Raw genomic sequence first — 15167 nt, forward strand, 5'->3', positions numbered from 1 at the left:
GACTACAAAAGCATGGCATGTGTTTTTGGAAGTACACGGAATAGTCACTCCTATTCAAATACCAGGTACACCTACATCACCTAACTGAGGTTTGTAGAGGCAGCTCAACTACAAAACTCTGACTACTGCTACCGTTATTATTATCAGTAATAGTGTTGATTCCATAAATTCTCCTGGCAGCTTATTCGTGTCACTTACAGAGCATTTATTACTTCCTGCCACGTATGATATTTGCATGTGGTGTGATACATTGGAAGGAGCACTAGGTCTGCAGTCAGGTAGGCTCTGGTATTAAATTCTGACAATGCCTCATAGTTCATAGCTGGGCAACCCTGGGCCACTGACTTAGCCTCTCTGAGCCAGAGCTTTCTCTTCGTATTAATACTCACACCACAACCTATTTCACAGAGCTGTTGAAAGAGTTACCATAAATAACATCTGCAGAATGATTGACACAGAGGAGTAAATGCCCAATAAATACTTTTGGGTAGAGTTCCCAAGAACAGAGTCACTTTTTTTTTTTTTTTATCCATTACAAAGTCTTAATTCAGATGCACCCTTAATTGGTGTTGGATGGTATATCACCTTCCTTTCCAAAACTTACCTCATTTGCCCTCTAACTTGTTCTCCCCTGTACATCAAGAATCATCTAATCAAACTTTATCATACCACAATCATTGGAAATCTTTTTAGTTCTGCCCATTTCTCTAAGGATAATGGCAAAAATTTGGGGGGTGGGGGCTTGCCTGTGACCCACCCTATAACTTCATCTCTTACCATGGTTCCCATCACTCTCTCTGTCTTAACCACATTGACCTATTGACCCTTCATTTTGCTTTACCCCCACCCTAGGACCTTTGCACATGCTCTTGTCCCTGACTGGAACATTCTTTCCTCCCCTCCCAGCCTAGTAAACCTGTTCTCATCCTTCACAGTCATCCATCCAATACTTCTTCAGCAACAGCTCTCCAGGCCTCCCTGACCATGTTAAATCCTCTTTTGCATGATATCATCTATTTGGGGGCACTTACAACATTTTGTTGTGACATGACTTCCTATCTCCCTCCTCCGTCTAGCCCTGCTCTACGAAGGCAGGAAGTGTCTGGTTTGGTTCACTGGTTGGATTCTCTAGGACTTTGTATGGAGCCCAGTAGATGTTGCTCAAAGAACAAGAAGGCAGGTGAACCAGAGAGCATGTTATCTCCACAGATCCCAGTGACCTTTCCTGATAACTAGGGCACAGTGGGTCTTATTGGTTTTTCAAGTAGTATGGCCCAGAGCTCAGGAGGGCCAAGTTAATCACCCATGGTCACACAGCCTTTCACTCTGTGGTCAGTCTGTGATGAGAACCAAGGTCTTCGAGTTCTCTCCCTTCCTGAGCTTATGCTCTAAAACCATCATCCATAATTGGCATAGAGGGCACATGAAGGCTTGCCTTCCCCTCCCTGGTCTGGTGTTCAGAGGCTCCCCACCACATCCTACATCCACATCTCAAGCCAACTCTGTCTCCCAGGGTGTCTAGCACCAGAACTGTATAGGACTCTGAGTTCTCTGAATTGTTTATTTATTTAAATTATTTAATTTAAAATCTCCTTCAGAGGTGATCTGAACTCCCTTCAAGACTGAACTGGGAGAATTATGTTTTGTCAAAGGTTATACCTTTGAAGTGAGTACTCTTCACAAAATGTAACCTTTGTTCCTGCCCTCTTCCCCTCACCCCTTGGGTTGAAACAAATTCAGAAGTTGAAGCCTTAATCAACTACCTGGTAGCAAATTAGTCGGCAAGTTAGCTCAGCTGCAAGAGGTGACTTCCTCATAAAGGAAATTTTGGTCCTTTTTTTTTTCTTCTTTCTCTTAAAGGACAACATCTGTGTTTTGTGTTTGTTTTGTTTCGTTTTTAGTCTGTCCCCGGCCAGGCATTGCTGTTCTCCCTCACCTTCTCAGGAACCAGTTCACCCAGGAGTTGTCAGAAGTGCCCTTGAATTCACAGAGAGAGTCAGGGGGTGCGCCTGGGTGGCTCAGTCGGTTAGGCATCCAACTTGGACTCACGTCATGATCTCATCATTTGTGGGTTTGGGCTCCGCAACATGCTCTGTGCTGACAGCTCGGAGCCTGAAGCCTGTTTCAGATTCTGTGTCTCCCTCTTTCTCTGCCCTTCCCCTGCTCATGCTTGCTTGTTCGCTCTCTCTCTCAAAAATAAATAAACTTAAAAAAAGAAAACGAATCAGAAGAGTCTGGGTCTTCTTGTTCATATTTGCCTGGAAGACCTTCATGTGTGGGAAATGATTTAACTGCCTGATTCTTTGACCTGAGGAGAAGAAAACACTTTCTTACATATTCTTATTCACTCTTTCAACAAATAATCACTGAGGACCCTTTAGATATCAGTAAGCTGACCATATAGTTTATTGTCCAAATGAGGATAGTTTTGGTGTGAAAGTGGACACTACCTGGTTCGTACACTGGGTAGTAAATATAAACCAAGATTTTTCCCAGGTAAAACAAGTTGTCAAAGAGTGCCATGTATGATCATGGCTGAATTTTAGAATTAACTATTAGAATCTTGGGTGATTATATATTTTCACAAAATGCCCTTAAAGATTGGGGGGGGGAGCCAGGATGGGGTCTAGACCTCCAAAGCCATGAAGTATATATATGTAGGTCAAAGTTGAACTACATATTTCTAAAATTTTCCCACAACTTCCTTTTCCAAGTACATTTCATGTTTAAAACAAACAGGCAGCTTGGAACAACAGCTCTGGAAGCTAATGCCTGATCAGTAGCTTCTAAGCGTACTTTCTCTAAGATGAGGCCACCTAGAAGGTCCAGGGGAAATGCTTAGAATCTATAAAGTATGAAATTGCCCATGAAGGCTAAGTGATGATGACATCTTTTGAGAAAGAAGTAAAACTAAAAGTAGCAGAGGGAAAAATAAAATTAAAAAAAAAAAACAAAAAACTAAAAGGAATTGAGGAAACAGGAGTATGTGATTTATCAGTCTGCTTCTCTAACTTCAAGCTTTTTAAATATGATTATGATTTTGTGTTGTGATGATGAAGGACATAAACATGCGGACGTTTTCCCTAGTGAAGAACTTTGGTTCTGAAGTGATTTGTTTCTCTTGCATCCCAGGTGCCTGTTCTGAGACCCATGGACCTGATGGTGGAGGCCACCCCGCGAAGAGTATTCGCCAATGCACACACGTATCACATCAACTCCATATCAGTCAACAGCGACTATGAAACCTACATGTCAGCTGATGACCTGAGGATTAACCTTTGGAACTTTGAAATAACCAATCAAAGTTTTAGTATCCTTTCCTTGGGGTCAATAACCAGTTGGCTTGAATCACATGTATTCAGGTATGAGCAGGCTTGGGGGGAAATAGAAGAGAGAGGAGCAGTCACAACCACAGACTCCTAGCACTTGTGGAGAAAGAACTATGCTCTTTTAAATTACATTGGCGTCCATCTTTCATTGTAACAAAGTTAGAGAAGTATTGAATTACTAAAATAGTGGTCCAAGACTAGCTCTGGATAGGAAGTCTGAATCACTTCCTTTATGCAGAGGAATTTGTGTGTCATTTGTGTGTCATGAATTAAAATCAGTTGTGACTTTATCAACTATAAGATAAGACCCTAGAATTCAGTTAAGATTCCTTTCTCTTGTTAAAGGATCTATAAATGGCCTGTATGGACAGCATGGACCACAGGTACACATGAGATGGTTTTCATCGTATCATAATAGTAGAGATAATACTGACTGCCACTTATTGCATTCCAAGCACTGCAATAGGAACTTTATGCATAGAATCTCATTGTTTAAAGTATTATTTATTTGTTTTGAGAGAGAAAACATGAGCAAGCAGGGAAGGAGCAGGGGGAGGGAGAGAGAGTGTCCCAAGCAGGATCAACACTGTCAGTGAAGAGCTCAACGCAGGGCTAGAATCCATGAACTGTGAGGTCATGACCTGAGCCGAAATCAAGAGTTAGACGCTCAACAAACTGAGCCACCCAAATGTCCCACATAGAATCTCATTTTGAGAAGTACACATATCATAATATTACAGCTTGATGAATTTTCACCCAACACACACATCTGTGTAACCAGCATCCGGATCAAGAGACACCAAACTTTACTAGCAGTCCTCAAGTCCCCAACACACTTCCTTCTAGTCTTCATACACCGAAACCCTACTGTAAGGTTTCTTTCTTATATCAAAGAAACCCTAATGTAAGTATTACTATCTCCTCTGTTAGCTAAAATCCACAGATATCAAGAAGATGTTGAATGAATGTCTGAGCCAACATTCTCACTCCATTATGATGACCCGCTCTTTAATAATATGGATCGGTCATTTATTCACTACCTGCCCTGTGGTCTGTGCCACCACAAACCTGACTGTTCACTTGAATTTCCATTCCGTTCATGATTTCTCAACCCAGGAAGCTGAGCAGCTGACCTAGGAGTCAGTATGGATTCTTTTCTCTCCCTCACCAGCCTCCATGCCCCCAGCCCAATCTGTCTATGAGGGCTGCCTATGCTTCCTCTGAAATATATCTCTAATCAACTCATTTCTTTCCATTCTGCTCCTCCTACCCTATGGTGCTGTAGGCCATTATTCCTTCCTCTGTGTGACTGCAGCAATCTCCTGTTCAGTCTCCATTTTTTCTTGATCTCCTACATAGTTCATGTTCTCATAACAGAGTGGACCTTTCAGTATTTAATTTAGATATCATTCTCCCCCTGCTTAAAACAGTCTAGTAGCTTCCCAATGAATTTGGAATAAAATCCAAGTTCTTTACCTTGAACTGTAAGATTCTAAATGAAATGGGCCCTGGCTCCCTCTTTAATATCCTATCATGTCACTCTCCCCAAAATCACTGTGATTCAGCCAACTAACCTCTTTTCTGTTCCTGGATAACCTTGTTCTTATATCTCTTCTTTGTATTTGCTGTTCCCTCTTTCTGGAATACTCTGTCCCTGGAGTTTACTTGGCTAACTACAAGCCATCATTCAGACTTCCATCTAATGTCATCTCCTCAGAGGTCCTTTTCCAGTAACTTACCAGTAGTCCCCAGTAGCCCTCTCTCCTTGTTATCTTCACAGCACTTATCACTATTTGAAATTGCTTTTTTACTTGTGTATTGGGGTTTCCCCATATTTGAGTATAAATTCTATGAGAGAAGGGACTTTGTATGATCCATTCCTGTAGCCCAGTACCTAGAACATTCTCAGACACAGAAAATACCATTTTGGTTGGATAGGTCAAGTTTGAAGTGCGATAGGTCACTGAAGTGCAACTATCCAGTAGATAGTCGATGGTGAAATGTAACCAGGAAATCTCACTTTAAGAGTATGTTGGTTAAAGTAAAGCTCTGAATGTTGTGATATAAATAGACCTCATAGTGACTCAAACACATAAAAGATGACTTCTGTTATAATGGAGTCATTATGATGATCACCACCAGCAAGCATCCTCCTCCAATCAGTGAATCAGAGAATTAGGTCCTTCCACCCTGCAGCTCCCCAGTGTCACCAGGCTTACTTGCAATCAGGACAGCAAAGGAGAAGATGGTAGAGAACCACACATGGGAGCCTCTTTTGAGCCAGGCCCTCAAATAGCATGAATTCCATTGGTTAGAAGTCAGTCACATGGCTACCTCTAACTGCAAAGCAGGCTGGGAAATGTAATATAGCTATGCATGTAAAAAAAAAAAAAAAGATTAACCTGGTTTGGTACACAGTTAGCTAGTCTAGTCTCCACCACAGAGGAGTGCTAGATACTTGCCCAAGGCTTTTTTTTTTTAAGTTTTTATTTAAATACCAGTTAGTTAACATACAGTGTAACATGAGTTTCAGGTGTATAATAGAGTGATTCATCACTTCCATACATCACCTGGTGCTCCTCACAACAAGTGCACTCCTTAATCCCCATCACCCATTTTACCCCTCACCCACCGCCCTCCCCTCTGGTAACCTTCAGTTTGTTCTCTGTAGTTAAGAGTCTGTTTCTTGGCTTGCCAAGGTTTTTTAAGGAAGGCAGCTTTAAGCAAGTAGTGGCAGTGATGGAGGCACTAAGACCTGACCCTCAGGACCATGACTGGCATCTCTTGTCATTCACAGAGTAGATTCTACATACTGTCTGAGCCTCCGACAACCTGCCTACAGATTGTGCATAGAAGTGTGGCTGCTAATAGAATGAATGTGGGTGGTGGTTCCCTTTCTCCTTTTACATCTTTTCCGAGAGCCAGAAATCTGCTCAGACTTAGCTGCTGTCACTCTGAGTGCCTGCTGTCCCCAATCTAGATGACATGTTTTCTGGATTTGCCTCTAGGCCTTCAAGAGGGAGGGGGGTTTCTTTAGGCAATTTGGGAGACAGATGCCTGGGGGAGAATGCAAAGGGGAAATATTAATAGCACAATTTAGGTTATATTCTGCAGATGTGTGACAGCCTGCCAGATGCTGGCATACAAATGAGACTGTGCCATTCACCCTTAAAACAGCCATATGTAAAATAATTATTGTCATCATGAGGATGATGATCACTGATATCTATATAGTCCTTTTCAACCAAACCGCCTTAAGCACTAAGCTGACTGTACAAACTGGGCCCCTTTTGCCTCTCGTCACTGAAGTGAAGCCACCTCTGGGGTAGGAAGCGGCCATCTTTCAAAACACCTTCAGAAAAAACACCAACCACCAGGCAGGTCTTTTTGAATCATACATTGTTTACTACCATTTCTATAATGCCATTTATCCACTAAGAAGGCTGTCAAGTATGGCTCAGGATAGAATAATGTGGGGTTCCCAAAGCATGGTATGAGTACCACTGGGGTGGTAGGAACACTATGTGGACTTTTTTCATTTTTATGGTTAGGTATTTACAGTCATGAGTACTAGAAAATACAGCTATCATATCAGTCTGATGACTTCATAGATACTGAAAACACTTAAATTACAAAGTAAGTTATATGTGAAGAAAAGTAGATAGTAAGACAAGTGGTCTTGCAGTCTTGTTTAAAAAATAAAGTCACAACTTCCAGTGCCTGGCATTTTGTGTGACATTGGCCATTGGCATTATGGTTGAGAACACAGGCTTTGGAGTCTCAAAAGTCCTTGAACTTCTGAAAGTCCTAAAGCCTAAAGTTCACACTCAGCTCTACTGCTTACTGGCTGTGTAAGCTTTAATGTGGTTCTTAACTTATCCAACCCTCTGTTTCATGATCTTGAGAGAGAAGCTTTATAAAAGAGGATTGTGAGAATTTTTATCCGTATATACATATACATATTTTATCCATATATACATATACACATATATATGGATAAAATTATCCACATATATAAAACATTTATATTTTAATACGTATATGTGGATAAATTTTGTATATACAGTTGACTCTTGGATCATGGGTTTGGACTGCACAGGTCCACTTACATGCAGATTTTTTTTTATAAGTACAATACAGTACTATAAATGTATTTTCTCTTATTATTTTCTCAATAATGTTTTCTTTTCTCTAGTTTACTTTATTGTAAGAATACAGTGTATAATATATATGGCATACAAAATATGTATTAATCAACTTATGTTATTGGTAAGGTCAACAGTAAGGTATTAATCATTAGGTTTTAAGGGAGTCAAAAGTTACATGTGGTTTTTTTACTGCATGGGAGTCAATGACCCTAGTCCCCACATTGTTCAAAGGTCAGCTGTATATAAAATATATCCGTGTGTGCGTGTGTGTGTGTGTGTGTGTGTGTGTGTGTGTATAGAAAGAGCGAGAGATACACATGTGCTTGTGTGTGTATCCATATACACACATAAACACATATGCTTAGGCCAGTACCCTGCTAAATAAATTATAAACAGGCTTAAACAAGCATGATTATCATTAAAAGGATTCGGAAACTAGAAAAATTGAATGTTAGTATGGTGGATGCTACTCTGCTAAATTTATTGTCTGGGTCCTCTTCTTAGTTCTTGATGTCTCCTTTGGTTCTGCAGTTGGATGTTCTTCTCAAGATGTTGCTCTTTATACCCTAGTTACCACATATTTGAAGGATCTCTGAGGTCCAGGGTTTTGCGTTTAATACCATATCAGATTAAGGCATTCCTAGGCCTTTGACACCTGGTCTTGAGTCCTCTCCCTTCCTTCCATAGCTAGTCTGTCTTTGTCTTATATAATAGGTTCTGGCCTAAAGTGGTCAAACTTTGGCCTTAATGGGTTAACTATTTCAGGACAATAATAACTCATTTCTAGATTAGTGATATTCTAGGGCAAGAAGCAGCCATAACTTTTCAAACTGTTTTCTGTGGTATACTTAGGATCCTTTGAGCTCTCTTCCCAGGACTAAGAATGGGTTGACCTTGGCTCTTACCCTGTCCAATAGAAGAGCTATTAAATAGGCTCCTATCAAGTAAAAGTAAAGGTACAGCTCTCGACAACTGTATACTGAGTACCTATTCTGTTCCAGGCACTGCACTAAGCCATGGGGATACAAAAGTGAAAAGAAATTTTCTGCTTTCAGAATGACATTCATCAAATAATCACACTAATGAGCATATAATTACAAACAGAAGTAAGTCCTTTGAGGAAAGGAAATACAGTCCTGTGTATGCTTCTTTTTTGAACTCTGATACAGATTTCAGGGAATAAAAGGAGACTTTGTAGAGGAACTGATTACTGAGTTAAGATCTGAAAGAGGAAAAAAGGTGTGGAGAGATTGGTCTAGCATGTACAGAGGGCGTGTGACAGGAGGGAGTGTGGCAATGTTGGAGAAACTCTAAAAAGTCCATTGTGACTGAAGGCCAGAGAATGTGGTGGAGCATGATGCAAACAAGGCTAGAAAGGTTAGCCACATCTTACTCAAGTGGTGAAACAGAGGATTTCTCTGAGAGAGGACATCTGAACTCTAGAGGTACTTCATCATTGGCCTTGGTCTTAGCTCCCCTGTACAACAGCTTCATTTGTCAACTGAACTGAGGCCCTTTGGAACTTATTCCCTGATGAGGGGACCATATAACCTCAATTCCTGGCTTCTGTCTCTTCATAGTACCATGGACAGCGGCCTTCCTTTTAATCTGGTGGGATTCTGCCAGGCAGGCTTTGAAGGAAGCTGTGGGGCCTAATACAAGTTTGTCTCCCTTGTTGCTGCTGTGGCTTTCATCCACAAATGTACATATCAATCTGAGGCTGGCATTTAGTGTAAAAGGAGAATATTCCATTGACATATCCAGAACATTGGTCCGTGTGTCCCAGGGCAGCCTCCTCCTCCCCATTAATAAATGTACCCTTGGTACATTTTCCAAGTTTTCCAAGGCCTAGTGTTTTGCTTGACCCTCTGTGCCTGCCAGACCTAAGACTTCTTGAGACAAGGTATTTATCTTTGCACATAGATATCTATGCACATGGATCTCATGTTGTCAGGGAAGAGGGCAAGAATGAAACTGCACACTTCTTGGGCTTTTTGAGCTTCCTCAGAGCAGTAGGTATAGCTTCATAATCAGGAGTGCTTAGTAGTTAGTAGTAGTTAGCTTAGTAGTTAGACTCCAGAGTCAGATTCACTGGATTGGAATCCAATTTTGTCTCATACAATCTTTGTGACCTTAATAAGCTGCTTAACACCTCTCTGCCCCTTCATTGTCTCATCAGTTAATGGAGATAATAAATACCATCTATCTTATAAGGTTGTTGTGGGTATTAAAGGAAATAACCATGTAAATTTCTTAGCCAAGTGCCTGGCACAGAAAGAAGGCCTAATAAATAGTAGCTATTATATTTGAAACATTTCCCCAGCCCCTTGTTCTTCTAACCTTGTTGCTTGAATCCCATTCTCTCCTAAGAAAACCACAAGCTGAGGTGATTTACAGTATCTAGGCCTGGCATCTTGACCTATTACTGACCTGTGGATTTTCTGCATTTTAAAAAACTGGGCCTTGAGAAGGCTGCTAAGTCACAACAAATGAAAGTAATTTATTGAAATTTAATAACTTAAATTTATTGAGCATCTACCATGTGCATGAGAAATGCCAAGATGAATAAAACTCCATCCCTGATATTATGATTTTTGTAATCTGAAAGGGTAGATGTATCATGCAGAGTTCAATCAGAGAAGCAAAACTGTTGGGAGAGGTGTGTGTGTCTGTCTGTCTGTCTGTCTACAGAGGGGGGGGGGATAGAAGGGAGAGGGAGAGAGACTGACTTATTACAGTGAGTTAGCCTTGCAATTGTGTGACTGGCCAAGCAAGTCCAGGGTCTGTAAGGCAGTTAGGCAAGAATGAAAAATCACAAGGAAGCTGGAAGAACGTGAGCATGAGTTGAAGCTTGTCCACACATGGACAGTGAGGAGGGAGAACACCTGTGGACCCAGCAGCCTTTTGGAGTCTCTTCCTTTAGGAAAGCCAAAGCTTTCCTTTAAATGTCTTCCAAACTGATTAATTCAGGCTCACCCAGGATCATCTTCCTTCGATTAACTGAAAGTCGACTCATTGGGGCCTTTAATCACATCTGCAGAACTTCTTACAGCACCTAGATTACAGTAGCACATAGATTAGTGTTTGATGGAATAAGTGGGAGAAGGTGTGTGTGTACTGCAGAGCAACTGCTTCTTCCCTTTTGTCCTCCAACCCTCCTGAGCCCGTGTTAGCCCACGGTAACCAGCAACATCCTAGAAAGGGAACTCTAAGGATTGTAGTTCAGCCTAACCGAGTTAACATTCCTCAAAACCAGCGAAGTGATTAGGTGGACAGAGGGAGACAGTCATGTGACCATACTAGGGAAGATCAGACCAACAATTTTCAGAGCCTGTATTAAATACCAGGTATGTGATACACATCATCTACTGTAATTTTCTTCCTCTTTTTGTAAATGAGTTAACAAATTTAAAGGCTTTCAAGATTAGGTAACGGGTCACAGAATTTGGGATTAACATTTCAGTCTCATTTCATACTCCAGTATAATGTACTCTATCACACCATCTCAAATTACTCAAATCTAGTAATATGGGTTACCTGTTAGGTGTATTCAAGGTTCTATGGAGGCATGGAACAGGAAGAATGATGAAGGAAAGGCTAGACTGCTTCATAAAGAAAGTAACATTTGAATTGACCTTTGAAGGGGTATTGGGTGTTTCCTAATGGTGGAATTCAAGCTCTGTGTCACATGAACAGGGAAGGGTCTGTGGTTATGGGATTTTCAAGTGCCCCCTTCCCCAAATCATGGAGGCCATCTCAGCCCAGTATCTTTTGTAGCTCAGTACATACTTATAAGCAGTAAGTAAGATGGCCCCGTGACATATTTTTTGTCAGCCTCTCCTGTTAAGCCTAGCAACTGGCAAACCCTCCATAAATATTTTCACGTTGGCTTTTTTTAAGCTCTTAAAAGAGGAATATCCCTTAGAGTCCTCTTCAGAGGTTGCCAGTATCTTATCATCAAGTAACATGTCCCTTCAGCTAACAAGATCTGGATGCTTTGTAATCAATACTTAATATCCAGAGATTACATTCAGACTTTAAAAAGAAAAAAAAAACTCAAAGCAATTCATGTTCCCTAAAAGGAAATCCTACTTTATTATGATTAGTTCTCAGGGCCAAAATAAGGCTGTTCTCCGCCTTCAGTATTGGCAGACTCTAAGCACAGAAACATGAAAAGCCTCAACTGCTCTTGAAGATAGGTATCTTTCCCAGGCAAACATAGATTTCACTCACCAACCTGGCCTGCAGAAAGGCCTCTTTTTTGGCTTTCCAGTGCTTGATTGGCTTAGGCAGGGCTTAGAAAGGAAACAAAACAAACAAACAAAAATCTTGTCGGTATCAGCAAAATCAGCATGGATAAAGACAGAAGCATATGAGGACATCCCCTTCAAAAGCCCACAAAACTAATGCATATAAAGCTATCTGTGGAAAAATAGGTGCTTTCTGTGAGGGATGGGATTATTCAGTCGACTATAAAGCCATTTAATATCTTTCTCCATGAAATTATTTCATAATCAAAATTCTCAGAGGCTTTCAGAGTAAATAGAATGATGCCCATTCAAAGGCAAAAAAAAAAAAAATTGAAGCGGAGAGAGAGAAAATGACTTTCCCACATTCTCTGAGCAAAACAGACTTGGAATCACTATTGACTCCCAACCTCCTGACCCAGTTTTGTTATAATCACAATATTTATCACAGTATTATCTTAAACTTGACCCATGGTGATGAGGCTTCTGCTCTCTTAATTTTCTCACAGATGGTTCTAACACAAGCAAACTACTTTTTTAATGTTTATTATTTAAAAATATGTATTGTGGAGATTATAAAATCACCTATAATCTCACCACCTAATTTTGGTGTAAATACAGGGGCTTTACATCACACTTGTAACATAATGCTAGCTAACTTAACTATAAGGGCTCAGAAAAGCAAGTGAATAATAAAAGGGGAAAAATTAATTTATCCAGGAAGCTTTCTCCTTTTTGATGTAAGACATACACCTACCTTGTCCCCCCCCCCCCAACACACATGTATCATTTCTCTCTCTCTTCCCTCCTTTTTCTGCTTTGCATTTGTTACTATCTGGTTTATATTATATTTATCTGCCTTGCTTAGTGACCATGTGACCTGCTGGAATATAGGCTCCACGAATCAGGGGGATTTGGGTCTGCTTCAGACATGGTTGTACCCCCTGTGGTGAGAAAAGTATTAGCAGGTTCTTTGTGAACATTTGAGGATTACATCAATGGATGGATGGATGGATAGATGAATGGTAAAGGTAAGTTACCCTTTGTAAACTAGAGTTTCTTAAGGGTAACTTACCTGCTGACTTTCCATATAATCCCTTGTAAGATCTTAATCACATCTCCTTCCATACTATATTTTCTCTCTCTGTCTCTCTCTGATTTTTTTACATGACTCTGGTCAGAGTGTATATATATTTATATATATGTATAATAAGATATATCTTTATAGATATCTCTCTATATGTGAGATATATCTTTATAGATATCTCTCTGTATGTGAGATCTATCTTTTTCTCTCCTAACATACTACTTGATTAGAAGAAAATGTGGAAATGATAACTGATCATTGAAAATTCATAGACCTGCTCAGATTGAACTATTACTAACATTTAATATCTTGCCTTTAGCTCATTATTTTCACATTGTAAGTTTCAAACGATATTATGATCATAGTATAGATACAATGTTTCGTGTTTTTTAACAGACTTGGAATTTCATTGCAAAAACAATTTAATGAGATTGATCAAAATTTACATAATCATTTCCCTTTCTCTGTATATGTATGTTATAGTCAATATATTTCTTTTATCATGTTGCTGTAGACATTTTTTTTTTTTTTTTTGGTAGAAAGCTTTTTCCAAATTGGGGATTAAGGAAAGACTTTTGAATGGCCTCCATGCTACCCCTTAGCATCCTGCCATTACCCTCTCCATTCCCTCACCCCACTGCTGATGTAATTTATGACTCTGGCTTCGTATTTGTTTGAAGCCAATCCCTTAAGGGGTGACCTCCCAGTGTCTTCAATTATTATTTTAAATGACGCCTTAGGCCCTGCCTGGCACAGTGATGCCCTCACCTTCCCTCCTGCCTTCCAAGCTCGGAGCTCAGCTGCCAAACTAGCTATGCCCCCTCCTGTCCTCAGAGCTGCCTCCAGAGTCCCAGCAGAGAAGCAGATTAACCCCTTTTGTTAGCAGAGGTAATTTGTCTGGGCTCAGCATTAATAAGGAATGCCATAAGCAGTTGGGGTCAGGAAGAACAGATCTGTCAAGCCCCAGGGTTAATTTAATAGCAATCTGTTGGCTGTCTGCCTTGTATATTAGCTGCGAATCCAGTGCTATGTTTTGCTTCCACCACTTAGTTCTCTGGGACAACAGGGAAATAATTTGGATAGAGAGCTCTGAAGGATAGAGAAGGGAAAATTGACTGTCAAAATGCATCATTCTTTTCCAAGATAATACAGTGCTTATCTTTTTTCACTTTCCCTTCCAACATGAAGGGCAAAACCACATATGCTGAAGGTGTGCATCTCCCTTTAGAAAAGAGTGAGAAGAAAGGCCTGAGATGATACAGATCTGAACTATCCTGTTCCCATCATTCCCATAAAGCCATTGAATTTGGTAACTCGTCTCCTCCCAAATGTTTTTAGAACTCAGCAAATCCTCCATCAGTTAACGACTCAAGAAATCCCATATGTTTCTGTCCCAGTTTATGGTTCAGAAAAGAGGAAAACAATTATCAAATCATAGGACACAGAAGTCCTGAGTCAGATGCTGTGTCCAAATTCTGATTCTGAAAAGTGTGGCCACCAAAGTGATCAGTGAATTAAAAGAACACAGTCTGCCCTCTCAGATTAGCCAGGGGAAGTTTCAAGAGAGCCAGAATTACTGCACTCAGAACGGCTGGCTCTGTAAGGGCCTTTTCTCGGGGGAGGAAAATAGCATGTGGTCAAGAACCCAGGCTCTGAAGTCAGACAGGGTGGGTTCAAATCCCAGCTCTTCTCTCTGCTAGTCCTATGACCTTGATTAATTTACCTCGGTTACTGAATAGTGCTGACCTCGTTAGGCTGAAGTGAAGGTCAAATGAGACCATACATGGCACTTGGTGAACATTAACTGCTGGTTATTATTATCGTCCTTGTCCCTGTCATCGCGGTTGTTAAAAAGAGGATTAGAGTCATCCTTAAACACCCCACAGAGTCAGACATTCTAGTCAAAAGAGAGATGCTTGGGGATGAGGGATGATGGGGAGGCTTGGGCAGAAGGGAGGGAGCAAGTGAATGAGGGAAGGAGAGAAGATGGACCCAGAGGAAGCAGCCCTAAGCAGACTCAGTGCGCACATCCGTGTTGGTGTTCTTGGTGGTGGGGGATGTTCCTTCCTGCTTTCAAAGATATCTTTAAGCACGTCGTTTTCACACATTCTGACTTCGGGGCTTTATTTTTAGGTGAGAAAAAAATAACAGTAGATGTGGCACCTCCCCCTCCCACACAGCAAAGATCCCTTCCAGTGAAGCTTGTTTTTAGAGCTATCCTGGTAGAGGTTGAGAAAGCTGACACCAGATTTTCTTTCCCTATTTTAGGAAAAGAGAAACATGCTCACTGGTATGGTAGGCTTTGGAGGCTCTTTCTGGAGGGTGATGAAATCTGACAGCAGCTGAACACTAACCT

General features: G+C 40.7%; 1 protein-coding gene across 11 annotated transcripts in view; it reads left to right on the forward strand.

The window, feature by feature from the left end:
* Nucleotides 1–15167, forward strand: part of PPP2R2B (protein phosphatase 2 regulatory subunit Bbeta) — a 515907-nt gene that overhangs the window by 454198 nt on the left and 46542 nt on the right. For all 11 annotated transcript variants that reach the window (XM_040453565.1, XM_040453529.1, XM_040453555.1 and 8 more), the window contains one exon: nucleotides 3133–3310. In XM_040453565.1, the coding sequence (XP_040309499.1) occupies nucleotides 3133–3310 (178 nt within the window). The remainder of the gene's footprint in view (nucleotides 1–3132; nucleotides 3311–15167) is intronic.

The sequence above is a fragment of the Herpailurus yagouaroundi genome, unplaced genomic scaffold (assembly GCF_014898765.1).
Source record: "Herpailurus yagouaroundi ecotype Mexico unplaced genomic scaffold, PumYag 29, whole genome shotgun sequence".
Taxonomy (NCBI): Eukaryota; Metazoa; Chordata; class Mammalia; order Carnivora; family Felidae; genus Herpailurus; species Herpailurus yagouaroundi.